This window comes from Cladophialophora bantiana (genome assembly GCF_000835475.1).
Source record: "Cladophialophora bantiana CBS 173.52 unplaced genomic scaffold supercont1.6, whole genome shotgun sequence".
Lineage (NCBI taxonomy): Eukaryota > Fungi > Ascomycota > Eurotiomycetes > Chaetothyriales > Herpotrichiellaceae > Cladophialophora > Cladophialophora bantiana.
The window spans coordinates 376,432-403,494 of NW_015971580.1; the positions used below are offsets into that span (position 1 = coordinate 376,432).

At 52.4% G+C, this 27,063-nt stretch overlaps 11 protein-coding genes across 11 annotated transcripts; 4 read left to right on the forward strand and 7 right to left on the reverse strand.

Annotated features, from left to right (window-relative positions):
- Positions 1-444: 444 nt before the first annotated feature.
- Z519_04457 (uncharacterized protein) lies at positions 445-2,036 on the reverse strand (the record flags this gene model as incomplete). Its single annotated transcript, XM_016762203.1, has 4 exons — positions 445-891; positions 939-1,685; positions 1,750-1,932; positions 1,998-2,036. The coding sequence occupies 4 exons, from the start codon at positions 2,034-2,036 to the stop codon at positions 445-447; spliced, it is 1,416 nt and encodes a 471-aa protein (XP_016621150.1).
- A 1,187-nt stretch (positions 2,037-3,223) lies between these two features.
- On the reverse strand, positions 3,224-4,515 carry Z519_04458 (biotin synthase; the record flags this gene model as incomplete). The annotated part of the gene is made up of 2 exons (XM_016762204.1): positions 3,224-4,204; positions 4,261-4,515. 2 exons carry the CDS (start codon positions 4,513-4,515, stop codon positions 3,224-3,226), a joined length of 1,236 nt encoding a protein of 411 aa, XP_016621151.1.
- Positions 4,516-8,997: 4,482 nt separating this feature from the next.
- Z519_04459 (uncharacterized protein) lies at positions 8,998-9,819 on the forward strand (the record flags this gene model as incomplete). The annotated part of the gene is made up of 1 exon (XM_016762205.1): positions 8,998-9,819. The coding sequence occupies one exon, from the start codon at positions 8,998-9,000 to the stop codon at positions 9,817-9,819; it is 822 nt and encodes a 273-aa protein (XP_016621152.1).
- A 3,709-nt stretch (positions 9,820-13,528) lies between these two features.
- Positions 13,529-13,825, reverse strand: Z519_04460 (uncharacterized protein; the record flags this gene model as incomplete). The annotated part of the gene is made up of 1 exon (XM_016762206.1): positions 13,529-13,825. The coding sequence occupies one exon, from the start codon at positions 13,823-13,825 to the stop codon at positions 13,529-13,531; it is 297 nt and encodes a 98-aa protein (XP_016621153.1).
- Positions 13,826-14,629: 804 nt separating this feature from the next.
- Z519_04461 (uncharacterized protein) lies at positions 14,630-15,586 on the reverse strand (the record flags this gene model as incomplete). The annotated part of the gene is made up of 3 exons (XM_016762207.1): positions 14,630-15,082; positions 15,233-15,388; positions 15,416-15,586. The coding sequence occupies 3 exons, from the start codon at positions 15,584-15,586 to the stop codon at positions 14,630-14,632; spliced, it is 780 nt and encodes a 259-aa protein (XP_016621154.1).
- Positions 15,587-17,361: 1,775 nt separating this feature from the next.
- On the forward strand, positions 17,362-18,109 carry Z519_04462 (uncharacterized protein; the record flags this gene model as incomplete). Its single annotated transcript, XM_016762208.1, has 2 exons — positions 17,362-17,401; positions 17,466-18,109. 2 exons carry the CDS (start codon positions 17,362-17,364, stop codon positions 18,107-18,109), a joined length of 684 nt encoding a protein of 227 aa, XP_016621155.1.
- Positions 18,110-18,397: 288 nt separating this feature from the next.
- Z519_04463 (uncharacterized protein) lies at positions 18,398-19,339 on the reverse strand (the record flags this gene model as incomplete). The annotated part of the gene is made up of 1 exon (XM_016762209.1): positions 18,398-19,339. The coding sequence occupies one exon, from the start codon at positions 19,337-19,339 to the stop codon at positions 18,398-18,400; it is 942 nt and encodes a 313-aa protein (XP_016621156.1).
- A 550-nt stretch (positions 19,340-19,889) lies between these two features.
- Positions 19,890-20,723, forward strand: Z519_04464 (uncharacterized protein; the record flags this gene model as incomplete). The annotated part of the gene is made up of 1 exon (XM_016762210.1): positions 19,890-20,723. The coding sequence occupies one exon, from the start codon at positions 19,890-19,892 to the stop codon at positions 20,721-20,723; it is 834 nt and encodes a 277-aa protein (XP_016621157.1).
- Positions 20,724-21,731: 1,008 nt separating this feature from the next.
- On the reverse strand, positions 21,732-22,319 carry Z519_04465 (uncharacterized protein; the record flags this gene model as incomplete). Its single annotated transcript, XM_016762211.1, has 1 exon — positions 21,732-22,319. The coding sequence occupies one exon, from the start codon at positions 22,317-22,319 to the stop codon at positions 21,732-21,734; it is 588 nt and encodes a 195-aa protein (XP_016621158.1).
- A 416-nt stretch (positions 22,320-22,735) lies between these two features.
- Positions 22,736-23,755, forward strand: Z519_04466 (uncharacterized protein; the record flags this gene model as incomplete). The annotated part of the gene is made up of 2 exons (XM_016762212.1): positions 22,736-23,302; positions 23,360-23,755. The coding sequence occupies 2 exons, from the start codon at positions 22,736-22,738 to the stop codon at positions 23,753-23,755; spliced, it is 963 nt and encodes a 320-aa protein (XP_016621159.1).
- A 1,263-nt stretch (positions 23,756-25,018) lies between these two features.
- Positions 25,019-26,523, reverse strand: Z519_04467 (uncharacterized protein; the record flags this gene model as incomplete). The annotated part of the gene is made up of 2 exons (XM_016762213.1): positions 25,019-25,131; positions 25,308-26,523. 2 exons carry the CDS (start codon positions 26,521-26,523, stop codon positions 25,019-25,021), a joined length of 1,329 nt encoding a protein of 442 aa, XP_016621160.1.
- Positions 26,524-27,063: the final 540 nt, after the last annotated feature.

The window sequence follows — 27,063 nt, forward strand, 5'->3', positions numbered from 1 at the left end:
GTCGTGGATGTTTGTGCTCTGAGCATGGACGGCTGAAGATCTTAGGCCGTGGCGGGTACCATTTAATCTGTGCCTTCAGCCTCCTCCCTTATCTTCGAGTTAGTATGACATGGACTGGAGCCTCCTCGGTGTGGCTCGGCTGGACTTGGTGTTCCCATCTGCTTTGTGCGTTCATGCAGACTGCCTCGCCCAATATACCCATCATAACGCAAGCGGACCAAGTTTCACCGCCGAGCGATATCCAGCGACTTCACATCCATTGCCTTCTGTGTGCCTACCCCGAGACAAACAATGGCTAAATCTGCTTTCTCCACATGCCATGCCTCTTCTATGCCGGCTTCAAGGCCATCATCCAAGTTAAAACTCACCATCATTCGTCGACGGGAGAAGCCTCCCCGGCGCAACATCAGAAGACCATTCAAAAGGCGGAACGCATCGAGGCGATCACAGCTCCCTCTGGCTCGCTTTCACGACATCCGCATCCACAACTTTCTCATCCAACTCAATGACCTTTCCATTCGCTGTTGGCTTGGAACTTTTCCACCCCAGCGCGGCCAATCTCTCGGCTAGGATTGGATGGCTATAATGGTAGCTTGCGTACATCCAATCGGCGTCCATAGTGCTCAAATTCTGCACTTGCAATTTGATCAAACTCCTGGCCAACTCCTTCTCATATCCCAATCTGGTTGCGAATGCGTCGGCTTCGAATTCGAATTTCCGGGAGAGCACGTTCATAAGAAGTTTCACCACGGCATCCATCGGAGCGAGGGCATCTGAGAATAAGATGAAGCCGATAATGATGGGGTGCGAGTCGTGAAAGCCGAAAGAGGAGTAAAGGGAATTGTTGTCGATGAAGATGCTGAAGAGTGCAAAGATGTAAAACATGTGGAACTAGACGCTAATCAGCCCAGAGCCTTGGTTGGAAGCGTCTAACATACCTGTGCGATTGCGAACAGTTTTGTGGTATGAGCCAGACTCCAATGTCCTAGCTCATGACCCAGCACCGCCACCACTTCTTGAGGTTCACTCTTTTCGATCAGGGTGTCGTAAATGACGATGTGCTTCTTCCACGGCAACCCGAAGAAGTACGCATTGCTATGCGCACTCCGTTTGCTTCCATCGATAACGTACAGGGACTTCAGGGGGAACTTGAGTCTTTGCGCTAACGCTTCCACTCCAGATTTGAGTTCTCCAGGCTCGAGAGGTGATAACTTGTTGAACAATGGAAGAATGAAGATCGGATAGATGGTAATCGCAAAGAGTTGGACGACAATCCCAAAGAGCCAGAGATAGTAGAAGAACCTTGTTCCCGTCACCTGGATGATCTTGAGAAAGGCGCTGAGTAAAGGTGTCCCCAATACCACCATCAACGCCTGGCCTTTGAGCATATCCGTGATCCACAACTTCACTGTCTGTTTATTGAAACCGAACTTCTCTTCCAAGACGAAAGTGCTGTAGTATGAAGGAGGCAGCGCCAAGATCTGGGAGATGAGAGTGAAAGTCAAGAAGAAGAGCACCGAGTGGGAAATCTCGCCGGAGAATCGATCTGGGAGGTAACGGGCCAGCCAGAGACCTGTCAACGACCAGAGCTTAGGTAAGACATCGTATTGAATGAAGAGGACGTTCTGGATCTGGGAGTAAAGGCCAGAAAAGAAACCGAATTTGGCCTTTGCGCGACCGTATGCCTGGCGACAACGGTCAGCAAGTTGTGCACGTGCAGATGCAGTGTCAAGGGCGATGCGCGCGTACTTGACTCTGGTCGAAAACATCCTGGGATATTTCATCCTCCAATGTCTTGGGCGGCTTTTTCTTTTGCAGCACTCTATATTGCCTCAGCGATAAGAGACCTTCGAGCACATATTGGCCCAAAGAAAACCCCAGAATCAGTCTCTTCCACGGGAAGCCAGGGCGGTCAAGGAATACCGCAAGGCGCTGTAGATAACACAACGGTTAGTGAGGGGAAGACAGGGCGGAGAGAAGGGCATTGGAAGACGAACACGAGGGAAGTCGCCGAGGATTTGAAGAAGAGAAGCCATGATTCCTCCCACGGTTCAGTCAGGAGCAGTGAGAGACGAATGCATGCATGAAATGCGATTCGATATGTAAATGCGAGTTGACATGCAGGCCGCAGCAACCGCAGGAGGATGGGCAATACAGGGTTTGTGTCCTCAAACACGCCTTACTTCTGACGGCTAAATCGGGAAAGTGCGGCGAGCACTTCACAGCAAAGCACGACTGCGTTCAGATACAAGACTAAATAGCTCTTTTGTTGGTTTGGAGCAACCCAGTCTCAACGACCAAACCTTACTGTGCTTACAAGTTCCATTCCTACCCCATCATGTGCCGGATTTGTGGCCGCGTGGTCAAATGCATCTTTGACAGTATGCCTTCGAGGGTGAAGATTCATCGGGTGCCTAGTCGAAGGTGAGCTCAATACGATTGCCATCTCTTCTCGGAAGACGCACTGACTGTTACCCCTTGAAGAGCCTTTACTACGATCAGACGAGTACCCGGGATCTTCCCTAGAGCCACGTATGCTCCAAACTCGACGTCCTCAATCACCCGTGCATTCAGCAATCTTTCACTTCGCACCCCAAGCAGTTCGGCTCTCAGGCCGTCTTCCCTGGCAATACAGTCGTCGACCTTACCTTCCTCGCATCCCCGGCTGTCAGGACTTTTATGCCGTCCTTTCTCCACAACACCCACACTCCTTGGTTATCGAAGGAGAAGTGATACATACAGTCCCTCAAGACGAGTTCAGAAACGTCGACACGGCTATCTCGCGCGGCTAAAATCTAAGGGTGGACAAGAGGTTTTAAAGCGGAGGAGGTTGAAGAGGAGAAGTACTTTGAGTTGGTGAGCTTCAGTGATAGGATACTACTATTGGGAAGAGGGCGAGCGGGGGAATCTGGAGGCTCGTTGACGAAAACACGCGAGATGAGAGGGGGATGGCGAAAACGTTTCAGCTTTGGGGAGTCAAAGACCTCTATGAGGCTTGCATGGGACGGTGTTCGGTTTAACCTGGAGGTTCGAACGGGTGATCCGCCCATGTATCTGCCGAGTAATGAATATTGTATATAGGCAGGGATCAGTGAATTCCGCAGAAAATCCTCCGCAAAGCGATTTTAGAAATTATGAACTATGCGATGGGGTCGTTGTGGGACCTAGTTCTTTATGCTATTCCCATATATCCATACTCTATTCTATACCAAATCTCTGTCCTTCATGCCTCAGCTCCCTTCCCGGCAGTCGTGCTCGCGCCCTTCATATGCACGAAACTGCTCGCCTCAAACTTTGGCTCCGCTTCGACTTGGACCAATTTACTCGCCTCTGTCTGCATGGGTGACAATCCCCACCGCTCAAACATGTCCTTGTCCTGATCCCAGCCATTGCAATCCGTCGTCAACATCTTCTCGCCCGTGAAAATGGCGTTCGCACCCGCCATGAAACACAGCATCTGCTCACTCTCGGGCATGCTGACTCTTCCGGCTGCAATACGAATGATGGTTCGCGGCATGACCAGGCGAGCGGTAGCAATGCAACGGACCATATCTTCCAACTTAACCGGTTCTTGGCCGAACATGGGCGTTCCTTTAATGGGGACTAGTTTGTTCACCGGGAAAGACTCGGGGTGTTCTGGGAGAGTGGCGAGGGTGTAGATCAACCCAACGTGGTCGGTTGCAGGCGTCTCTCCGAGGCCGAGGATGCCACCACTGCAGACATGGATGCCTGCTTCCCGTACATTCTCCAGTGTTTGTAATCGTTCGTCGTAGGAACGTGTGGTGATGACGTTGGGGTAATGTTCTCGCGAAGTATCCACATTATGGTTGTATGCTGTTAATCCGGCCTCTTTCAACTCCCGAGCTTGTTGTTTGTCAAGCATGCCCAGGGTTACGCAGGCTTCCATACCCAAAGCTCGAACACCTTTGACCATTTCAACGATATTCTTCATTCCTCGCGTCCGCCCCCGCATGTCACGCCAGGCAGCGCCCATGCAGAACCTGTTTGAGCCATTCGCTTTGGCAACTTTTGCTGCCTCGATGACAGAATCCACCGTGGAGAGTTTGGTGGCTTGGAGGTTTGTCTTGTAGCGGGAAGACTGAGCGCAGTAAGAGCAGTCTTCCGTGCACCCACCAGTCTTTATGTTCATGAGGGTACATAATTGGACCGCCGAGGGCTTGTGGAATCGACGGTGGACAGTGCCCTACAAATGTTCTTAGTAGGGAAATTCTAGACAAGTGGTGAGGTAGGCGGATGTACTGCAGCGAAAGCCAGTTCCATGAGAGGAGTCTGGTGGATCGAAGAGATCTCTTCTTTGGTCCAGTTATTGCGCGGACCATTAGCATTGACAGCTTGCTCGAATACCGACTGCCCTTGAGGTTGTGGTGGGGGAGGAGTTTGGTTGAGACTGGCAGCAGCTCGAGGGACATCATGCACAATGCTGTAGAAGCGAACTGAAGAGACCTTCCTCGCAGTCTTGCGAGCCACGCACCGACTCATCGTTGCCAGTTCCATGCCGCGGGCGCAGAAAACGTAAGATGGGTAACAGCGTTTCTGTCGAGTTGTTGAGGAGCGTAAATAACATTCGCCGAAGTAGGAGCGCAATTGGGAAACTACTGATTGGTGGGGGAGGGGGCCTAGTACATAGCCTCGTCGGTGGAATTGGTTCGGCTCGGCATTCAACAAACCTGCGGAGGATCCACCTTCAGCCTTGCCCCAATCCCTTACTCCATACAAAGTAAATAACCAAGTAGTCTGCGATGTATAGATATCTCGATCACATTTACACATGCTATCCTCAATTTCATTACTCGTCTCTTTATATCTCTTGTCACATGGAACACTTAACCTTGCCTTGTACCTCGTAATGGATGGGTAGACGATTTGCCATTATTTGCCCAAGCTATTTCTCTTACGCCCAGGTTTCAGGAAGCCACATACAAAAGACTTCGATCATATCGGTCAAGGCGATATCGTATTTTCGGTATCGGCTATCAAGATGTAGGAAAAATCTAAACCTGCTCTGGGGCAGCAGGACAACGCCACGTGATTTGTCTGGTATCATGAATTTCGAGCTGCTGTGTTTACGATGAGACCTCAGACCCGTGGCAGAGGGAGAGTGCTCCGTAGAGACTATGTATGTTTTCTTTAGGGAGGTTGGTTCCGTTCCAGTGTTGACTTTGTCTACCTTGAACTAGGTACGTAGGAAATTGAATCTTTTCAAGACGAAGTCGCTCTGATGCCGTGGTCGATGTGTCTTCTAACCTGAAAACACTTGCAGAATCTCACAGCTTGTGGCATGGCCGGGCATGGGACCTACGGAGCGGATTCCATTCATAAAGCTAACCTAACCGTATTGTTATCAATCCATTTCTGACATTGACAACGAAGTGCCGAGGGTCCCAGGCGATGTACAAAGGTGCTGTGGGTCACATCGGTTCGAGAATGTTATCCCAATAAAAAAATCGTTGGTGGTAGCTTGTGATTGAGGTTCTCCTGACGTTGGGAGTAAAGTATTTGTGGGTGTTATCTGGATTGACTATAAAGTGTGAGGAATATATGTCTTTACTAAGGAATATGATGAAAAAATGGCTCTTTTGCCGCCATATGAAGCTCTTCAAGATATTCAGCCGCAAAAACACTGCGCATCACTACCGCAGTTTCCGAAGGACATTTGCCATTATTTCCCAGATATGATCGCTGATATTCCCGCTTTTGTCCCCCAGTGTTTATGGTAACCAGTACCGCATGAACGTCAATTCGTCCCACCAATTGCTTGCGGAACATTCACGACAGAGTGTTGCGTTACATTTGTCGACCTATGGATTATGGGCATAGGAACGACTGACGTTGTGGTTGAATCACAAGTCTGTAGTCTGGTTGCCCTGGCTCCTCGAGCGACTATGGCTCGAGATTTTTGATCTCACTTACAGGTTTTCGGTGCCTTTTTATGTCGACCAAACACTGCACGGGAGGGCAAGGATCTCTTCCTCTGACTTGTCTGTTTCTTCTACAAGGAGAGAGGGGGAGCTGATTCGTGGCCGTTGACGGATCGTGATTCGGAGTCTTGCCGTTGGATCTCTTCAGAAAGGGTCTCGGCAGTATATCACATTTCTGACAGTAGGTGTGGTCTATGCTGGTATATCTCGTTCCCATGGGCGCGCTCCCTAGTCCAAGTCATTTCCGAGCGACAAGGGATCCGAGGAACCAACGAAATTCACTGCTCGAGTCTTATCAGCTTTGCACCTGGGCTCGACTTGATGTCGTTCGCATCCTGACTTTGCCAGAAGCATGAAGTGGAATACTCCGTTTTCCGAGGCAAGCAAGCCCAGCCTTGTCACATTTAAGCGCCAGCGAGCCTTACTCTGCCGTGCAAGTCACAAAAGAGCGGCGGTTGCGGAGATGGAAAGGTTGAGAGGGATGTTGCTTACTTCGTAGACACCAATTTCCTAGTGATGTCGTGTCCACATGGAAAGACATCACCCAGGCTTGTTTTGGGCCGCTGGCCGACCTCCATTCCGCCCATCTGTAACAGTCAGCAAGATGAAGAATGCCCAACGCAATGCTTGGACGAATACCAGAACGTCCGTATCTCAGGGGCTTGGGCGGCAAGAAATCCTTGCACGAGAAGCATGTGATTCTAGTCAAAAGTACAACGCGAAAAGCATGTAGGAATGATGGAGTGAGGAAAGATGGAAGGATTTCGTTCGGCATCCATGACAATATTGGGAGTATACGAGAAGTCTAGGCCATCCAGGAGCCAAGAGCCAAAATTGGGATCCTCTGAACAGGCGAAGGAAAAGCAGAATCCTCGAGCCCTTGGGGATTCGACCGCGCCATGGTGTTGTGACCGGCACAGACATTCCGGGTCCCACGTTGGAAAGAGCAAGGAACTGTTCGATCCTTGTACCGGCTGGAGCCTTAAGGTTCGCTGAGGCAATGTCATTGAAGCAATGTGGTATACCCTTCTTAACGTGGTTCGGAAAGAATGCCAATCAAATGTCTCGATGGGACCTGAAAGAGTCTTCACACTATCCTTATGTTGGCTCCTGCAAGTCATACGTTCAGCCCTCCACACCCTAAAGCGCTTCGCTTCATGCGAGTGTTTCTCGAGCAGGTGGCAGACTGGCGTCGCGATTGGCTGCCCTCCAATGCCGCTTCCTTCCGGACCAGGGTAACGAATTCATGATGCTGAGTGGGTATTTGTGGCCAGTATCGGGGGAAAGCCAATCCTCCATCCTATCTTAGTGGAAGGAAAATGACATCTTCCTCCAGCCACACCACGGGAACCAAGATTGTCATCTATTAAGTTCCTTGAATTTCATCACACACCTGGAGCGGCTTCTTCGCGAAAGTGGAATCCTTTTGCAGCAAGTTGACAGGCTGATTGGAGGACGCACATGGCTATCTGAGACAGCTGCAACCTGCTTCAATGCGGAATGATGAAGTTGAAGCCATTGGACTCGGACAGAATTGCGCGGGGTCGAGTAGCAAGGAGTCGAAGGAGAATGGGATTGAAGAAATTGACCTGTCCAGTCAGTGAGTGGACATGCCATAGCGCCCAATCGAGGTCCATGACATGATCATCCTTGTGAGATGCCGCGCGCTCAAGGCTACAAAAGCTGACCAGTCGGCCTTGTTGTCTGCTTTGAAGCTGGAACGAATCATAGAAACGACCGAGGGCGTAACGCACCCAGCGAGGTAGCAACAACACCAAGCGACTGGGACGGCCAGGTGGTCAGCGGCTTAAGAGGACAATAGATAAATTCGACGCCTGGTACTATAGCTTCGGGGAGGCCATCGAACAAATCTCTTTCCATCTCTGTTCGCTCGGTTGTTGCCATTCTATTCCCTAGCCTCCAGGCGGCGTTTCCGAGCTGCTCAGCGCGCATCCTGCGCAAACAGCCCCAAAAGAACATCTTGTTCACCGAACTGTGAGCTTCATCCTATCAAGGCACAGCCCTACGAGCTGACCGCAACGCCGACCAGCAAAGTCACGGGCAGGAACCTACACAGCAAGGCAGCCAGATCCAATATTCGGCTGGGCGACTGCAGTGTTTGCTCGCGAGTCACAGCTACAGGGAGCCGTGACGAATCAGCATACCGAGAGCACCCAGAGAGCCAGACAGAAACGGACGAGCTAGAAGAGCTGGTTCGCTTCGAGGCCAATCAAGCACCAACCAACGCTACCAAGGACACCAAGGCACCGCCTCGCTGTCTTGCCTCTTCTGTGCCCGTTCTTGCCTGTATTGCCTGGCGTCTCCACCGGCCCCCCTGTCTCCACTTTTTGCCGCCCGGCGGCAACAGGGCAAACACCACCAACACGGGCCTTTCCCTCGCTGTTTTAACGCCGTCCATATCGAACTTCCCGCCCGCTGCCCGCTGCCCACTGCCCACTCGTCAGTGACGGCCTTCCCATCTCTTTCCTCTCCCTCTCTAACTCGGTATTACATCTACCTGTCAGTCTCTATCCAACCATTCATCATTTGCGGCGGCCCACCTGGAGTCGGGTCAATCGTAAACTGTCATCGGGCGCCTCAGGTCGGCCACTCTCATCGCAAGCAATCAACTCTCATCCCCCCCGCCGCGCCAGTCCCTCTCACGGATACCTTTCTGTTACGCGCCAACGAAAGACCTCCAGCCGTCGCTCCCTTGCTGCCATCCAGCCGACGACAGGACTACTGCACCTGGCGCACGCTCCGGTGACAGAGCTGGCCTCATCCTGGTCAAGATTTGTGTACCAGTGCAAGAAGGAGTTGGCGCTGCTGTGCAAGCTGCTGTCTCCCAGAAATAGATTGCACTTTTCCTCCCAGTTGCCTGCCCTGCCCTGCTTGTTCTATCCACCTCTCTCTCTCCCTCCCTTCCCTTCTTCACGGCACGACCCTCTCCTCCCTTCGCTGGCGTCCGTCAGGCTCTTGACCGTCAGTTGCCTTCGTTGCATATCGCCATCAGCCAGCAAGGCCTTCCAAGACCGACTCTCTCGTTGTCGACGTCAAGATGCCCTCGGTGGCCAGACCAGTTCTCCCTCCTCTCCAGACCCCCAAGACCGCCTCTTTCCCCTCCGAGATTGTCGAAACCCCGATTTCATGCGTCTCTGCGGTGATCAAGCAAGAAAATGCGAATCTCAAGACGCCAATTACACCTCCAGTCGCCTACACCGAGTTCCTTAAGGCTTTGACTCCGGTCCTGGCCAGTCCGCCAGTAAGCAGCACACTTCAGAGGTCAATGTCGGATGAGTCGACATGCACAAGACACTCCATGATATCGGTTGCGTCTACGTCTTCCAGTCTATCTTCTAGCCGAAGCGAAAGCCGCAAGTCTCCATGCAGTTCCGTTCCACCAACTCCATACGCTCGCAAAACTCCCACTCCCTTGAGGCGCTTGCGGATACCACATTCTCCAGCGTTTTCTCCATCCACATCCGGACCATCGCCGCGGACTGCCATGAGCGGCATGAGCAATGGCGGTATCTATTCTCCATTCTCGCCCGCGGACTGGAACTGTGAGAGCGCAACTCGACGGTATTTTGACGCGCCGAGGAGCGCATGTTCCAAGACCGTCAATGTTCGCTCTGTCGTGTCGAGGACAGTGACATACAAGCGATCACCGCCCCTCGACCCTGCGCCGAAGGGCAAGAAACGCAAAATCGACATTACAGACATGCCCCCACCTCCCACCTCAAAAGACATTACTGGCATCAAGGCGGTTGATTTCCCTTCAACACTGATCGAGCCACAGCCATCTGTCTCAACTTCGCCTTCTGCATTGGCCAGCCCTCTCCCACCGGCAGTCACCACCTCCCCGCCTGCCTTTGGATGAAATGACCACCCACATGGCCTTGATACGATGGCGCTTTAATGGGATTTCCGGAGAGACTTCACAGATGATATTCCATCTTGGTGAGTCACTCCGAACACGGAATATCATGGGGTTTACGACATGCATTGCTACTAGTTTTATTATACGTGATACCACACTACGTGTTTCTGCGACGGTGCTTGGCGTTAAGAGACACCGAACCAACGAACCGAACTGAAGGAGTTGAACTGAAACGTGGAAGGAGGCCTTTTTGGCACTTCAGGCATTGCATGAATGGGATATGGCGGGCTATTTTGGTTTTATTTTACGAACTTCTTCGATTCCGGGAGGTTGGCTATGGGGCGGATACTCTGAAAAGCACTTGAAAGGGTTTTGGTGATACACCCACTTTCTCTCTCCGCAGCCGGATCCTGCGGTCAGAGCCGGGCAAAAGGGCTTACTGATGCGCCAGATTCTGAGCGGCATCGGAACAAGACATGTCCTCTCCCGCACACTTGGGAATCAAGACACAAATCAGCCAATGAATGAAAGTATCTTGAAAAAGTTTACAATACGGAGTCGAGTTGTTGTCAACCAGTGCGCGTCCTGTACCACGACCCTCCCAGGCCAAGGACGCAGAATAGGCTCGAGAAAAACGTGGCATCAGGATCTTCAGCCGCCAGTCATCAGCAGGTTCTCGCCATATGAGTGGGCCACGACTGCTCCTCGATCACCGATCCACTTGGGCGGTATGGCCATGGATGACATTCGATTCGTTGAGCATGCACACGGGATTACGTAGGATAGGCTCAAAGAGCTGGAGAGAGCTGTCAAGCTGTGTACGAATATACTATGTATAACATCCATGAAGTGCCCATGTTCAGCCAGAAAGACGGGTTCCCTATCCCCATTGGCAGGATAGCCGCGTGCCTCAATGGGGTGGTCCAGCCGTTGGGGCGGTGATGGAGGGGTTCAACTGGCAAAAGGGCTTTGAGTCCTCCGTACTTTTGTTGGGAAGAATTTCCCACGATCAACCCAGAGGGAACGCCGTATTTGACCCGAGAAAAGAACAAGCTGTTCGTGCTGTCCACGGAGGTGCAAGGATTCTCAGGGGGAATCAAGAGAAGTTTTCCTGTACCTAGGTATGCCCCCGCGACCGTGGGTTTTAGTCCAATGCAGGGGGCTGTTGATGGGGGAGTACCTCGCCCGCAGATATCACGGCGGAAGGTACATTAGTCGAAGCAACGGGGGTCACCGGGAGAATCGCCAGTCGAATCTTTGGGACTCCTGAATCTGGTTTTTGAATTTCGGGGGCCACAGGAACCCTCCCCTGCCAGCCAACAAGGAGAAAAAGGAGGGAGGGGTGGCAAAAGCAGCAAGAGCTGACATCACTCCCCTTTTAGAACAACGCTGTCGCCTGCTCGCCTGAGTCCCAAATTGCCAACGCACTGGTCGTCCGGGATCAACAAAACCAATTTGCACCCGGGTGTTGCGCCTCAAACCGCCAAGCACCTTCTAGCGTGCTTCGAAGCTGGCGTCGATTGGATGGAGAGACACGGGAGGAGCCCGGACGCCCCGCTGTACCGCAACGCTGGAACTGCGCTAGTCGCAGGAGATTTGCTGATTGGGCTATCACGGTGTACGGCCCCGCACATGGCTTTTGTGGGTCCGGCGCTTGCTCGAACACGCGCAGCCAGTCGTTTCAGGTGGAGATCAGGCTCTGTTTGAGACTGGTGTGTGCTGCGTGGCTGTGATTGGAGGAGCCGTGAGAGGGCACCTGTCGTTATTTTTAGTCTTTGTGGATCCTATGGAAGATGCTGGTTCAGCCAATGGTGGAGGGTGGGCAGCAATGACATTTCCGAAAGGGGGGCCAGCGCTTAATTCTCCGCCCTCGTTGCACCTTCACCTACCTACCGTACAAGTGCCGGAGGTACTAGGTAGGCATTATGCGACGCGGTGAGAGTGTTGCTCGCTCCTGGAGCCGAGGAAGGGACAATGGTGGTTATGATGGTCCCCGTTCCTTGTCTGTCCGTCAATCAATCAATCAATGCAACAATAGAGTCGGTACGAGGTAGATCGACAGGCTGTCCCGTGTTTCTGCCATGCTGCCTATATCCTCCGTGCCTGTGCATACTACTAACCGGCTAGTGACTGGTTAGAACATGTCCGATCAGGTTGCAATCCGTCCATTGCATCCCATCTCGCCCATCCCATCCGGCTATGTAGCTAAACGTGGTGGTGCCGGGGCTCTTGTTTTTCCTTTCATCACGCGTCATGTACTACTCGCTGCCACTAGCTAGTTAGATAACTAGCTACATCGCTCCCTGACCCGAACATGTGACCGTTTCTGTTTTTGTTCTGCTCACAGGAATGAATGGTGGGGAGCGAGGGAGAGGGTGAGAGTGAGGGACGGATGGTACATGCCGAGACAGAGTAAAGGGACGCGATGCGTTGCCGTTAATGAGGCTAGGGCTTGCGTGTCCCATCTCGAAGCACATCTACATGCATAATACATACCGAGTACATCTAATGGATCTGTTTCTGGCCAAGGGTCTTTCTTGCTGTCCTGCCACCTGCCAGATTCTCCAAACTATCGATATTCTGCATACACGGGGCTTGAAGTCCGCATATCCTTCGCCTTCCCACCCACTCTCGTCTACCCACAATGGCCATATCAGGAGCCGATTGAAGCGCGCTTACACGCTACCTCCTAAAAGCTTCGCCAAAAGGTTTCTTGATCAGCTTGCATAACGCACATACCGCTTCGGGCCTGGCTCTGGTGTATCGCTGTGTCTCTGTGTGCAACGGTGTTGTGCCCTTCTGTGACCTATGCCACTCATAGGTCCACCTTCGGCTGCCCGACAGATCAGAGTTCACGCTGGCCATCGAAGAAGACCTGGTGGTGACTCGGCTCGTCGAGCCCGTCGCCCGAGATCTTCGCTCGCCACACCCGCTATTTCCATCTTCCCCCCGCTGTGATTTGATTGTCGACGGGGAAGAGTGTGACTGCTGGGATATAGTATGCATGAACTCCTTTCCCTCCCTGAGCGGCGACTTGAATGAGTTTCTCCGCTCTTCGACGGCGGTGGGCGCCGAGCAGGGCCGTCCAGCCAGACTGAGGTTCCAGGCAGCATTGCAAGCCATGCCAGCTTCTGGGTCACTGTGGTGGAAAGCAAGCGGGCACGACATCCCTTTCATGAGGCATGGGCCCAACTCTTCGCTTCATTGAGGCGGGAGTGCCACTTGTTCAAAAGATGCAGAGACACCGCTTCACATTTTCCATGGGTGGCCGCTCCATGCACAGAAGATGTGTGCTTTTGTCGAACCGGTGTGCCACCTGTTTGAACTTCGCCCGCTGCACCTGTTTGAAAAGCCTGTTTTGAGGATGGCGATAATGCATCAGTTAGTGTCACTGACCACCTTTGCATTAACTTTGTCGCGCTCTCGCCGCTCGCCCAAACTGCCCTCGCGGAATTGCATCTTCCGCCTCGATCAGCTTGCGACAAAGCGATGCCGGGTAGAATCTTCTGCAAAGACCGCGGGCGATTTGTGGTTTAACTACCGAATCGAGGAGAATTGGTAGTGCTTCTTGAACTAGTAGAGGTTCGACATTGATCGGGATAGCAGTCACCACTAGGTGAGATGCGAAGATTCTTTGCCTCCTGGTAATGCTCTGTTCAATCAAGTGTCCTGTATTAGTAGTTCTAGTGCGGTGTCGAAGCTCTCGGCATCACCGTTGCTGCCGGTTTCCTCGTCTTCTTCCGTCTCGCTGTCCACCAGCCACCCTCCTGAACAAATAGATATTTGGCACAGTCGCTTCATAATATCTTCGGTAGACAGCTGCAGGCCTCTCATCTTCCCCGACTTCAAGATTGAGGAGCCTTGACTTTCTCTCCTCGAGATACTCGGCGAACTGAAGTGAAGAGCGCTGCACCTCCTTGGTAGGGACATCGTCCTGCCCATGGACATGATTGAGTACCTTCAGAACGTTGTACCCGCACTCTTCAAGAGTTTCCTTCCACTCCATGCTGTAGCCATGCTTCACAACAATGTCTGAAACGCTCTCTTCGGAATGTTTTACCGCAAAGACATTTGGACCCGCAGTAACCAAGAGTATTAGGATGTCTTTTAACTCTCCATGATGTCTGTTGGTGACAAGACTGCCGTATACCAATTCCCTGTCCTTGCACTTCCCTGAGCTCAAAATCATATGCAGGCGGTTTCCTCCGTCTTCGACAGTGACGCACGGATCTGCTCACCTTGATATCAAAAAGTGACTTTGGAGGCTACTTGGAAGGAGTGAATGCCCATGCCGATAAGCAAGCAAGATCTGCAGAGGTGTCCATTGTGAGTCCATGATCGAGTTTGGCGTCATAAACGGCTCAATGTTGTCAAATATCGCTCAGAGAGTTTGCTATCTTGAGTGAGCATATCATGTTCGCTTGACATACCGTAAGAGTGTCACTTACTCATTATCGACGAGTGCGCAAGGACGATCGTTACGAAAGCAACTCCCCTTGCATTTGCGACAGAAAAGTCGGCCCCTGCCTGAGTTATAGCCGTCGCACTTTCAGAGGCGAGTCAATTCTCGCTCGAAGAGAGATGACTACCTACAGATAACGACATCTCCATAGCTACTGGACTTCAATCGAGGTTTTCGAAGATCTGGTTTCAACTTACGAAGAAAGCACTGGTGCTTGGGGCAAAACTATCGATTCGAATGCGTCAACATCTGCACCACAGTTGATTAGGTATTTGACCATCGCTGCATTGTATCTCCTCATAGCACACTTGCAATGTTAGAGCCAAGTTACAGTAATTCAGCTGATACTTAAGCCAAGTAGGGACCGGCCGTATTCATCGCAGTCTGTGCTTGAGGCTTCTCGATCTGCAAAGAGTCCCGCCATTTCTTCGGGGGAGCCGCGGTTTGCCACGCGGAACACTCGTGAATCGCTCCTCCTGATTGCTTTGAGGGATAGCCCGGTCGGTTTGAAAACAGTTCGACCGAGACAATGTAGTTGCTCGCACCGAAATATGATCTGAGTCTTCTGGAAAGATTCGCTCCTGGTAAAAGCGACACTTTGGCAAGAAATTTGGATTCCAAGGCATTCTCAGAGGTGACATGTCCAACCTTATGTGATTGTGACAGTTGGAGAAGTAAATCGAGCCGTCCAACCGATGTCTCCAACGTTGCAAATATTGTGCTTACAGCTGTTTGATTTGAGGGCACGATTCCGGTGGGAAATGTACTGAAGCTGAGCGGTTGGAGTTTGTCCTCAAAATACTGTTGAGCGAATTATAACTTGGTGCTTTACGACGCACATTAGCGACTCTGCTCAGGCCATGAATATGGGGGAGACATAAGGCATATGATGTACTGACCATCAGGACCAGCAAGTTCCAACATCTGAGTCAACTGAAAAATGCTTCGTACACATTCAAGGTCATTTGAGTCCCATCCGCTGAAGCGCATCCCAGGAAGAGAGCTACCCTTTTGTATCAGCACGCTCATGTAATCCAAGATCTGCACTAGATCTTTAATGATTGTCTGCCGTGCGGTTGATGATATCTTGGTTACGGATTGTTCGGTCTATTGGAGGAGCTGCAGGAATCTGACTGCAAAGGCGTCGTTCATCTGAAGTATTGAAGCTGAGGCTTGCCGCGCTGTAGTATCGACTTCGGTGTCCTGGATCCTCGAGGTTTTCTGTTTGAGAGCAACCATATTAAGCTGAAGTTCCTTGATGCCTGTCAGAATATCAGCCAATATATTTTGGTCTTGCCGCGACATGTGTGATGTTTATACCACGTTTCCTCGTATATCATCGAGCTCCGAGTGAATGCCTGAAAATGCCGAAAGAGCGGCTTGCCGGTGTTGGACGGAATCGAGAACTTGTGGTGATACAATTTGTCGGTTGGCGTGGATCTATTGGTTTTCTTCTTCTCGATTTACTGCCATACGATCCACAATCGCTTTTTGAGATTGGAGATCCACGTACATTGATGGTAATGTTGCTGTGGATGATTGGACGTCCTTCAGCGGGGAGGCAACTTGACCAAACTGTAGCATTGTGGCGTGTTCCAGTGATCCAATACGTCCATTCGAGTTGAGGCGATTTTCATTCCTATATAAGTCAGACAGTATTAACTGAGTTGTATGTTATGAAGCCGTACGTCCCAATTCTCATCAAGATATTGGAGAAACGCTGGCTATAGTGTAGAACTTGGCTCCCCCAATCATTGATTTCACGGTGATGGTTTACTCTTTTCAAAGCCTTTCTTAGTTTCGCCCGAATATTATTTATTGCATAAGGGTAAAGCTGCGTCAATTTTTGCTGGATTTCCGATAGATCCTGTACGCATTTCTGTACTAAAAACCTTAAGAGTCTTCGACAAGCCTCCTATCAAGGCCTCCGTGATCCTTCAGGCGCGCCTCGTCGAGATCCTTCACATAAGCAACGAGGCATTCGAGCTCTGACACGGCAGATGCCAAGCGTGCCAGAGGTGCTGGACATTCGCCATCATTCCTTCTCAGCTCTCTCATCACCGTGGAGACCTAGGTCAGCGGGGATGTTAATGTTGGTAGGGATGCAGCAAATCCTACAGGTTCCATTTGATTGCCGCCTTCGACAGAAGATTGTCTAGGGCTGGGAAGGGCTGACAAGGAGAATAGGGGGAATTGAGGGGAAGGAAGGAAGAAAATCAATGAAGCTGAGAGCGCCGATGGAGCTAACCCATCTCAGCCTCTCTCGTCGTCCGTTGCAAGGGTAGGAGCAAACCCCGATGCGCCCAGATTCTGAGGTCGTCGACGTCCATCTGCACAGCCTTAGACCTCGCTGCGTGGAGTCTTCCCATTGGGTTGGGAAGCAAAGGAGGGCACCAGGGCAAGCCTGGAGCTTAGCTCATCAGTATCTCCAGTTCGAGTTACGATCACGGCTCATCGCCGTGGAGGAAGCCCAGGCATATACAAGGCTAACAGCACGCATCCAGCAGATCATTGTTGCCATCTGCCTAGCTGTCGAGCTGTCCATAGGACGTTGGGTTATGGAGCTGGGAAAGAAACTTGAAGTGCTCTCGTGCTCTACTCCGTGCTCGGGTCCGGATAAATACATCCTCCGGCTTGGCAGCCTTATCGTTATCGCTGCGCGCTGTTCTGTCGAGACCTAGCGATGCCGCAGCGAATGCAACATCATCCTGCGCCAAATTCGGTCGTCGAGCATTTCCTGTGCCACATGTGTGCTCGCTTCCTAATCCGCCGCAGCTCTCCGTTTGATTATCTCTGCACATAAATTCGAGGCTCTTTCGCCCCTCCGAGAAGCGCGTCTGTTTCTATTATTTTCTTTCTTCGGAGACTCTCCCTGCCCGTTGATACGCATCTTCCGACCCGGCGCGAATCGGCGAGACTCAGCTGCGAACATACTATCCTCTCACACCTCCGCGACAGGGTGTCTACATTGGCGGTAGCTGGATTGTTTCAATTGCGAACTATATTCAAGCGCACTTTTCCGCTCAAGTTCATTTATTGTTCGAGTGACTCGAGTTTGCGACCACAATTTCGAAATCAAGATGCCTTCCGTTTCATTCGCAACTTTCCTCATCATCTGCCGTAAGAGCGTCCTAATCTTCCCTACCCAAGTCTACAGGAGAGCACTGACATGACCGTGATGCAGCCGTGTCCTTCTTCTTGGGCATCCTCTTCTCCCTCTTCCCCTATGACTACCCGCTCCTGTGGTCCTCGCTGCCCACACCTCCCTCTCACTTTGACGCCATCGAATCACATCTAAAACTCCTCCACAATGCGCCAAACCTGATTGTGCGGATTCTACATATGATGCTTGGCGTCGGCATCCTAGGCCTTGTTATTAAACTGTACAAGCCCAGCGAGTCCAATGTGCTCTTCGACGGGGGCAGTTTGGTGCTGTACATGGTTGCGGTCATTGTGTACATTGCGAATATTGTCAAGGGACTGAGGATTGTCAACGAGGGTACATACGGACTGGGCATGGAAACATTGACGCAAGATGAACTTGACGATGTCAATTCGCGTGGCTATGACGTTAATACGGGGGACAGTGTGCTTGGGCGGGAAGACAATCTCAAGGTGTTGGCGGCCAGCAACACCATTCTGGCGCTCGTGCTCGTGGGCGTGTTGGTGTTGCAGGTCGGCCAGTGGTACGCGGACCGGACGGATGAAAATGCCCTAAGAGAGTTTGAGGCGAAGGAAAAGGCGGAACGAGAGAGGAAGGAACAGGAAGCTTCGAGTCCGACGGTGAAAAGGCAGAGTAGCGGGAGGGAGGGAAAGAAGACCAGGTGAAAGGGAGCGTGTTGAATGAGATGCTTGGAATGTGTGAGGATTGATGTCGTGCTGTTGCTGTTGCTGCTGCTCTTGCAACTTCCTCTGCAAGTACTTGGATATTTCTGAGAGTCAGTGCAGGGACTTTCAGAAGTGTGAGCTCCAAAGCGATAGCCACAATGTAATCGAATGCCATTATCGTCGACTTTCGTAACCCGCCTTTCCAGGCAGAGTCGGTTGTCCCTTGGACCTATTCGCCCACTCGCCCTCCCAGCCAAACCCAAGTGATATCTCATCAATCTCCTGCTTCTACCGGGCCCTATTCCTCTGCTCCCTCTGCTGCTGTCTTTCCCTCTGCTCGTCCTTCCGTCGCATCTTCTTCATTTTCTTTCTCTCCTCTTTACTCAGCTCCTGGTTGCTCTTGCCCGCTGTTCTCTCGGGCAGATCCGGGTCCTTCGCGTTCTTTCTCTCCACCTTCTGCTCCTGCCGGTCTCCATTTACACCTTCATCGCCGCCGAGCAGCTTCCGCTTCTTTCCTGGCGTATGCCCCATATTCTCGACTGCACTGGCATTATTGACCCCTGTCGATTCTTGGGTTTCCAATTCTTGTTCGGCGTTTTCGTCTCCGTCGAATCCACCCTTGTGTTCAGTTCTGGCTGCGTTGCTATCGTCCAATTGGGTCTGGGCGAGGGCGTATGTTTCGGCATCTTGCCAGCCGTCCTCTGCTTGATCTTGATCTGGAGTCTCGGCTCCAAGGACCGCGCCGTCAGTCGGGTCGTCGATGGGTTCGGCGTCGAGAGAGTAGACGATTTTTCGTTTCTGTTTCTTGGATTTGGGGGCTTGCTGGTCCGCGTCCCCGGCATCGTCTTCGTCCAAGGGGCGTTTCTGACTCCCCCTCTTCCGCGGCGTCTGATTCTGGTCTGACTCTCCGGAACCTTCGAAATCTTCGTCCGCAGTATTGTCGCCTTTCCCCTCCGTTTCCTTCTCTAGTTCGAGGCTTCCACCGATACGTTTGCCTTCCATCCCGCTTAGGATCCTCTTTAAATGACTGAGCGTCAAATTGGGCGTGGATCCACTCGACAGTGCTTGGGGCCCACGCTCCGTAAGTGTGCTGTCCGGTCTATATGCGGCGTCATTTTCTGCACGGTCGAGGAATGCGGAGAGAAAGGAGTGCGCCTCAGAGTGAGTGAGGCGGGTGGTAGAGTGGTGCACGGAGGTGGGTAGAGGTGTGAGGCCTGCTGAAGAAGCCATCGTCGAGACTGAGATTGATTAGGATGCAATGGACGAATGAGTGGAAATGTGCTCGGTCCCAACTGAGGTCTGATGGACGACGAGGAGATTGACGACGAGTTTTCAACTCATATTCGGCGCAAGAGAATTGGTCGCACGGGTGTACGGAGTAGTCTGCCTCGTTCAGCGAGAGCGGCTCGTTGGTCGGTCCAGCTTGAGAGTTGAGAATTGCGGAGAGAAAAATAAAAATCCTCGACCACTTTAGATGGCGCAGCCTCAAGCCCCACTTGTATACGGACAGAACGGATACCTCGTTCTCTGCCGAGGCTCTCTCTGTTCATCACCTCCCCATGATCGAGTAATCGAGCTCAAGATACGGACTACATAAGTAAGTCTCTAACCTGGACAATTCGCATAAAACGACTCTCTGCTCATCCTCCCTCTCCGTCCCTGACCCCTCTTGCTGCTGCTGTGACCGTCGATTCCCTGGCCCTCTCCTCAATCGGGTCTTCTCACTCTCCCAGGAAGAAACATATACAGGGAAGCTCTCCGTCTTCGCAAAGTCGCGAAGATGCCACTCGCAACGATCCACCTCATCTCTCTCACCCCTTCAACTCCCTTGGTTGATTTCCTCGGCTCCGTCAAATCCTCCCCCCTCACGCCGCTAGTGATCTCGAAAGTGGTCCGCTGGATCATCACGCCAACCAAGATCGACGCCGGAGCATTGCTTCGCCCACGGAAGCCGTGGGACATCTTGCTCATCGTGCTCGGAGCTGATCCCCTTCCTTCGTCTCTGAAGGAGAAGATAGCTTGTCAGTGGAGCTGCTCGACGGGAATCCCTAGCCGTTTGACCACCGACTTCCCGTCGAGAAACGACAAGCTCTTGCATCCGCCCGCGTCGGATGTTCCACCGTTAACAGGCTCTTTGGACAAACCACGGCTAGCGGCCACGTCGCAGACCCTCGAGCTCAGCGCGGACCTGCAGTCGTGGATCCAACAGTTCTCGCGCACCAACGCGGGCCAGTCGCCCCTGTCCATGCTCAACCTGCTGGCCTTCAAGCCGGGCATGAAGCCGTCGTACCTGACGTACGGCGCCGCCTTCGCCGAGTCCATAGGCTCCCGCCGCGGCGGCAACGCCAAGCTGGTCGGCAACATCACGCACCAGAACCCGCCAGAACAGTCGGGCGGCAAGTGGGACGAATTCGCCCTCGCAAGCTATCCCTCAATCATGCATTTCGCCGACATGTTGGCCTCGGAAGACTACCAGGCCGTGAACATGAAGTACCGCGTTCCGGCGTTGGAGGATACGTGCATCCTGTGTACGAGTGAGATTGAGATAGAGGATCTCGTTCGGGGACAGGAGCAGTTGGGGATCGGAAAGAGGGCCATGGGCGGGAAGTTGTGAGTGCACAGAACCAATGCAAGGCTCCTGGGAGTGCTTGAAAATGCCCTCAGCGAGAGAAAAGATGGCGGCGCTCTCAAGATTTTCAGACCTTGAGAAAATTCAGCGAAGCAGCGAACCAAAGGATGGGATTTGGAGGTATGTTGTGAGATCAATTTGTTGCATCCTATGAGGTGATACAATATATATACACATATACCCATACGAGGAATGAGCCTTTAACACAATCTGTCCTCCCCGCAATTAACTCCAGGTATAGAATGTCTGCATCAACTTATTACAAGATTCATCAACTCTTTGATCAGCTGTAGTTTGCATCTTCTGTTGTCAAACTCGCGTGCCGTATGGTGATGAATGGTGTTCGAGGTTGACGTGATCGTTCATCCGCTCACAGGCCCACGTCTACATACCTAGCCATTCTCGATGTCTGACCCATCGAGGTCGTTGTAATAGTCGTCGTCAACGTCCATGGGCAAGCACGTCTTCCGAGTCGCCGCCCTCCTCGCCCAGGTAGTCTGAGAGCTGTCTGAGAGTTTATCATGTACTGACGGACTGTCTCACCCTTTCAGGAATCTTGTCAAAAATCGCAGATCCCATCCGGAATGTAACAATGAAAGGGGTTTTTTTTATAAGTGCTGGAACATTCAGAGACAGCTTCATCGTCGCTCGGATCTCCTGTGTGTTCCCGACTAGGGTGGAACATCTCTTCCCGCCACATTTCTTAGGTCCGCGCCCTGAATGCATATTGGTGAGGTCCATGCAAATGAGTCTCTAGAGGCATCCACTGGTTCAGCAGGTCCGGGTTGTGTCCTTTTCTGGCTGAAATGAGTATCATGGATGGCGTCGTCAGGACTTTGATCAAAACACAGCCTTAATTGAAGCTCTGTATTCGCGACGCCTCTGTTTGGAGTGAGTGGGGATTTGCGAATCCCGGAGCCAAAAGATTGCGGCTCCCGAGTTGGCTTTACATCCGCTGGCCTGCCACGATTTCATTGTTGATGATGCCCATTTTCAAACATTTGCCACAACACCTTTTGGCACTAATTGGTCAAGTGTTCCCGGTTTCAGTCTCAACTGCCTCTCTGCCTCTTGCCGAGTCTTGCCCACTTCATCTCTTAACGTCAAAGCCTCTTTGATATCCTTTGCGCTCAACAGCGTCCTGCCCGCGAAGCCGGGTCGACCTTGGCTTTCCATCTCCGATTCCCATTGAGCACCGATTCTTTTCCTGGCCCGGACAAGCATCATGGCTGGATTATTCTCGTCAGAGGGGAAGATGTTCTGACCGGAATGCATTGGCTGGCTCGAGGTTGGGAATGTGTCTTCGTCGGGTCTTCTCTCTGTCACCGGTCTGGCTGCACCCACCCGGCGCAATGCCAAGCCAAATTGCGGATCTCGTGCATCGAGCTCTACATGTTCTGACTTCTCGCCTGCGGGAGGAGCGGCGGTTGGACTGGGGCGAACTTCAACTGCAGGCGCGGGTTCTGTTGCTGCATGGGTAGGTGAATGTGCGGAGTTGACGATGGAGGGTGTCGAAGGATATTTGCGGCGGGCTGCACCTCCTCCAGCTCTGGCGGCGACCTTGGAAGCTGAGGAGCCCATCGACAGAGAGAAAAGGCAGTGTACCGGGTGATCTGTTGGACGTGGTCAGAGAATTGGGAGAATGACAGCATTGAGACGACGAGTCAACTGAGAGTCTCCACTTCCATGGCAAGGCTGGGCGAGGCTGATGGGGCTGAATGCGTCATAGCTCGCCAGGGCTGCGACCAAGCAACCAACCAATCGAAAGTCACGTCAAGGGCATCTTTTCGTGTCTCGTTCAATGCATGGAACAGACCAAGTCGCAAGTTTTGATGCGTTTTCCCCTTTGGACAAACCCTCTTCTGCATCCTCTCAGCCAGAGACGGCTGACATAACAGTTATTTGTCCTCAGCCTGAGCAAATAGGATCTCCACGACTCTTCGCCCTCACACGCCCTCTTCATTAATCATTGCCCCTCCCCCACCGCCTCTTCAGCAATGGAACGCAAACACAAACCCTCCTCCATTCCAGTCTCTCCCCTGATGGCCCAACCCGTCGTTGACCTCTCAGACAATGTGCTCACGGCACGGCTCCCCAGCGGAGACTCGGTGACAGTCTACCTGTACGGAGCCACCGTCACATCCTGGAAGACATCCAATGGTGCGGAACAACTCTTCCTCTCCTCGGCCGCAGCCCTAGACGGCTCCAAACCCATCCGCGGCGGCGTCCCACTCGTCTTTCCTGTATTTGGGCCTCCTCCAAAATCCCACGCGACTGGTCAGCTGCCTCAACATGGGTTTGCGAGGAACAGCTACTGGGAGTTTCTGGGCAAGAGCAGCAGTGAATCGCTGGGACGCAAGGCGGACGACAGTGTCAAATTGGATTTTGGATTGAGTTCCTCGATGCTTGACGAGAGTGTACGGACGAAGTGGCCTTACGAGTTTGGATTGGTGTACAGCGTGACTCTGGGCAAGGGGAAATTGGAGTGCCAAATGCATGTGCAGAACAAGGGAGAGCAGTCGTTTGAGTTTCAGTGTTTGTTCCACACATACCTGGCTGTCAAGGTAAGATGGCGAAGTCGAAGTACGAAGAAAGAGCATTCGTTACTAACTGTGGCCAAGGACATCTACAAGACCGCCGTCCGAGGTCTTCAATCCTCACCTTACGTGGACAAAGTCCGCTCCGCCCAGACCTTTACCGAAGACTCTCCGTCGCTCTCATTCACGGGCGAGACGGACCGCGTCTACACTCCTCCCACGGATCCCAAAGACAACACCCTCGTGCCCTTGACTGTGACTGAAGACGGAAAGGACACCTTCGTGGTCACCCGGGACGCATTGCCCGACGTGACGGTGTGGAACGGGTGGGAGGACAAGATCAATGGTATGGGCGACTTTGAACCCAAGGACGGGTGGAAGAGATATCTCTGCATCGAGCCAGGGTGCGTTAGTTCATGGACGAAGCTCGAGGCCGGCGACGCATGGGAGGGCGCATGTTCGTTCGAGAGCAAGCTGTAACGGGCCACCAGAGAGAGGACTCGGGTTCTGTTTCTCAGCCAGTGGTCCGAGAATGTCGATTGCCATGTGGCAGAGCGAGTGGAATAAGGAGTGGGGAGTGTGCCCATCGAACTAGATACCGCGCCCCAGAGAAACAGGACAAGACGAAGTTGACATGAAATGAAATGGAAGAACGCACCGGCATCAGTAGGAGATGCATGCATGCATGGATGGCAACGCAATGAAGACAAGGAAAAAATCCTCTACAATAGACTACCAGACAGGGAAGAGGAGAGACGAAACATACTCGCCCAAAAGGCGGGGAGGGAATCCCCCCAAGCGTTCTTTTCTTCTTTTTCTCTCTCTGCCTTCTGGGTTATCAGGGACGAGGGGGGGGGATGTTGCATTTCAGCTAGTAGTTCCCACCTCCGGTATGAAGTACGATCCGACACAACGCCATATACCTACGAGTAAGAGTCCAAGTGCCGGTATGAGGACGTATATACCTCTGAGACGTGGATTGATTGCTTAACTACCCGATTGATTGATCGATTGATTGAACAGCGCTCGGGGCGTGCTAGCGTCATGAGGAGCCAGAGCCAGAGCCAGAGGAGGCCCATCGTGACTTGTGCTGTATGCCCATGCAGGTAGAAGCGTCGAGAGCGGTGGCATGGCGTGTATTAACGTGGAGCTTAACTTCAACATCGCGGAATAATCTGGCGGGATAGATTCATGCGTTGCATTGCATTGCACTTCATCGACGGCAATCGTTGACGTTAGGAACAAGCGACGAGCGACTGAGCAGAGACATTTTCATTCGCATTCCTGTTTCCCACCCCAGCTATGAACAAGTCATCTCACATTAACCCTGCTTCACCTTCCATTCCCTTCGCGGTCCCAAGCGCGGTGGGCAGAGAGCGATGGGGCCACATACAGAAAGTTGATCAAGGCCCTTTGTTCCTTCCAGCAGTCGCTTGGTCTCTGCTCTCGTCTTGTTCGTGGGGTACTGCACCACCGACATGGAACAAGCTGTGCTGAGTGTGGTTTCTTGGACTCGGGAATGCAAATGTAATCATGCCCATACCCATGCCGATGTCGATGTCGATGCAGATGTAAAGGCTGTCAGGGGGAGGAAATCATCAATCTAACCCTCGGAGCGTATCTCCTTTTCTCCGTTGTCGTACCACAGATGCATGCCCGGTTCTCTAGAACGCGCGAAGGGCCATTTCCCCCTGTCGAGAGGGCTGTGCTGTATCGGCTGCCTGTCGATCTTAGAGGCCTTTGTCATTCCCGATCGTGCTGTCCTGGCGCTGGCGTCGAGGCTGGACCTTCTGTTCCAGGGTCCTGGCCCTTGGCTCTGGCATCCCGAACTTTCAAGTACGCCTGGTGCTCGCGATCTGTCAACGACCACCAAGATTGATGGTGTGCGTTAGCAATTCACCTCCATCAAGTGCTGGTACTCAAAGTTTGGAGAGTATATAGAGAAAAAAAGACAAGGCCAGACGGCGGGGATCAGGACAACAGCCATGGAAGTCGTTGCACGAAGATAGAAAGAAGGGACGACGCAACTTACACCTCTCCCATAGGAAATAACTCGTCACAATGGCAAACGGCAGTGCCACGACAAAAGTGGTGTACCGCGTCGACGCCTTCCGGTACCTAGGGTCCTTCTTCAGTTGTTCGAGCGGAAGTTCAGACAATTTCGGTCCACGAGGCACCTCTGGAGGGATGGTCGGTCGTGGTGGCATTGAAGGCTTTGAGCCAAATGACTGGCCTGTCGCGTTGTGCTGACGGGCGGCCAGGGCGATTGTGGTGGACATGGGAAGTGCCTTTGTGGACGAATACGGGCGGACCTGGTGCTGGGGGTTTTGAGAAGGGCCGATGGGAGACGACAGCAACGAGGACGGCGGATGTGGGTGGGAATGTGGAGGTTGCTGTTGCTGTTGTTGTTGTTGGCTGAGAGAAACGACGGTCTGTGTTGAAAATGCATGTGCTGATTCACTCGTCAAGGTAGGATTCGCATTCAGACACGGTGCTGGGCGTGGCGCCGTGCTCGCCGTCCCTCTTCTCAAAGGAGCCATCGAGGAAGATACATCAGCCGGAATACGAAGCGTGTCCACGTCGGAAAACGCCTGTAATGTCGGTGTCGGTGTCGCCTTTGTATCGGGTTGGACGTGCTGCGACGATAGACACTGAGCATAAGCAGCTTCTTTCTGTCCCACCAGCTGTACGAGATCCAGCTGCAGCTGCTCCGATTGTCTCGAGAACGCCTTGGCCTGGTCAAGGATCTTGGACATGGATTGTCGTGGATATACAAGCTCAGCAGTTGGTGTCGTTGCCGTCGCTGTTGTTGGCTGCTTTTCCTGTGCCAGTCGAGTCTTGCTTTCTTCGGATGAGGCTCCTGCTTTCTTAGGCGCAGCTTTTGCCTTTTTCCTTCCTTCTGGCACTGGCGCAGAGAGTTCGTGTGGGCTGGCGAGGGACTTTGGCTTTGCTTGAGGTTTGCGGGTCTTCAATACAGAGGGAGTCGCCGAATCCGGAGTCTTCTTGATCACGGGGGTTTTCCTCTTGGCCGACGCCGAAGCTTTCGTCTTCTCTCCCGTGCACGCCTCAGCCACCTCCTCAATGGGAGTTGTCGTCGTCGTCGTCGAAGCTAAAGATGCCTTGGATCGTGTTGTTGGGAGGGGAACAATGTCACCCACGTCTGTGCTATCATGATGCAAATTTACTTCGCTCCCTGGACTCTGTTTCTTCGCAGGACGACCTCTTTTCTTCGTCGTCACCTCCGCCATTGTCACGGTCCTGAATACTCCGTACTCTACTCCGTGCAGCTATGTCTGTCTTGTAAAGCCACAGGAATATTCCAGACGAGAAGCCATGCACACCCGATACGCTTCAAGACGCGCTCAAAGACGCGCTATGGAAATTGCACGCTGCAGAGTGGAGTGGGGGGGCCAATTGCCCTCAGGGGTTAGAACCTAAGAGTCGCCTCGGGATACAGAATACACGAAACATCTTGGGTAACAGAATACGAGGCACAAACGTCTCTCGCTTAATGTCTGGACGCTGTTACAAACAGCCAATCATGCCATACTAGTCTATACCCTGGACAAAAGTTGACCTAATTAGTCTAATAGCTCAGCCGGCTTTTCCAATACCTTGAACTCCCTGGAAGGTGAATACTTGCCTATGGAACGGTCTCATGGTCCCATGGTCCCATAGTCGCCCAAACAAAAGAAAACGAAAGATGTGTTTGTGTACATGATGTGCTCGACATCAGTTCCCCATAACCTCCCGTCCGATCCCATCCGACGCTATGCTCCGTTGTAGTG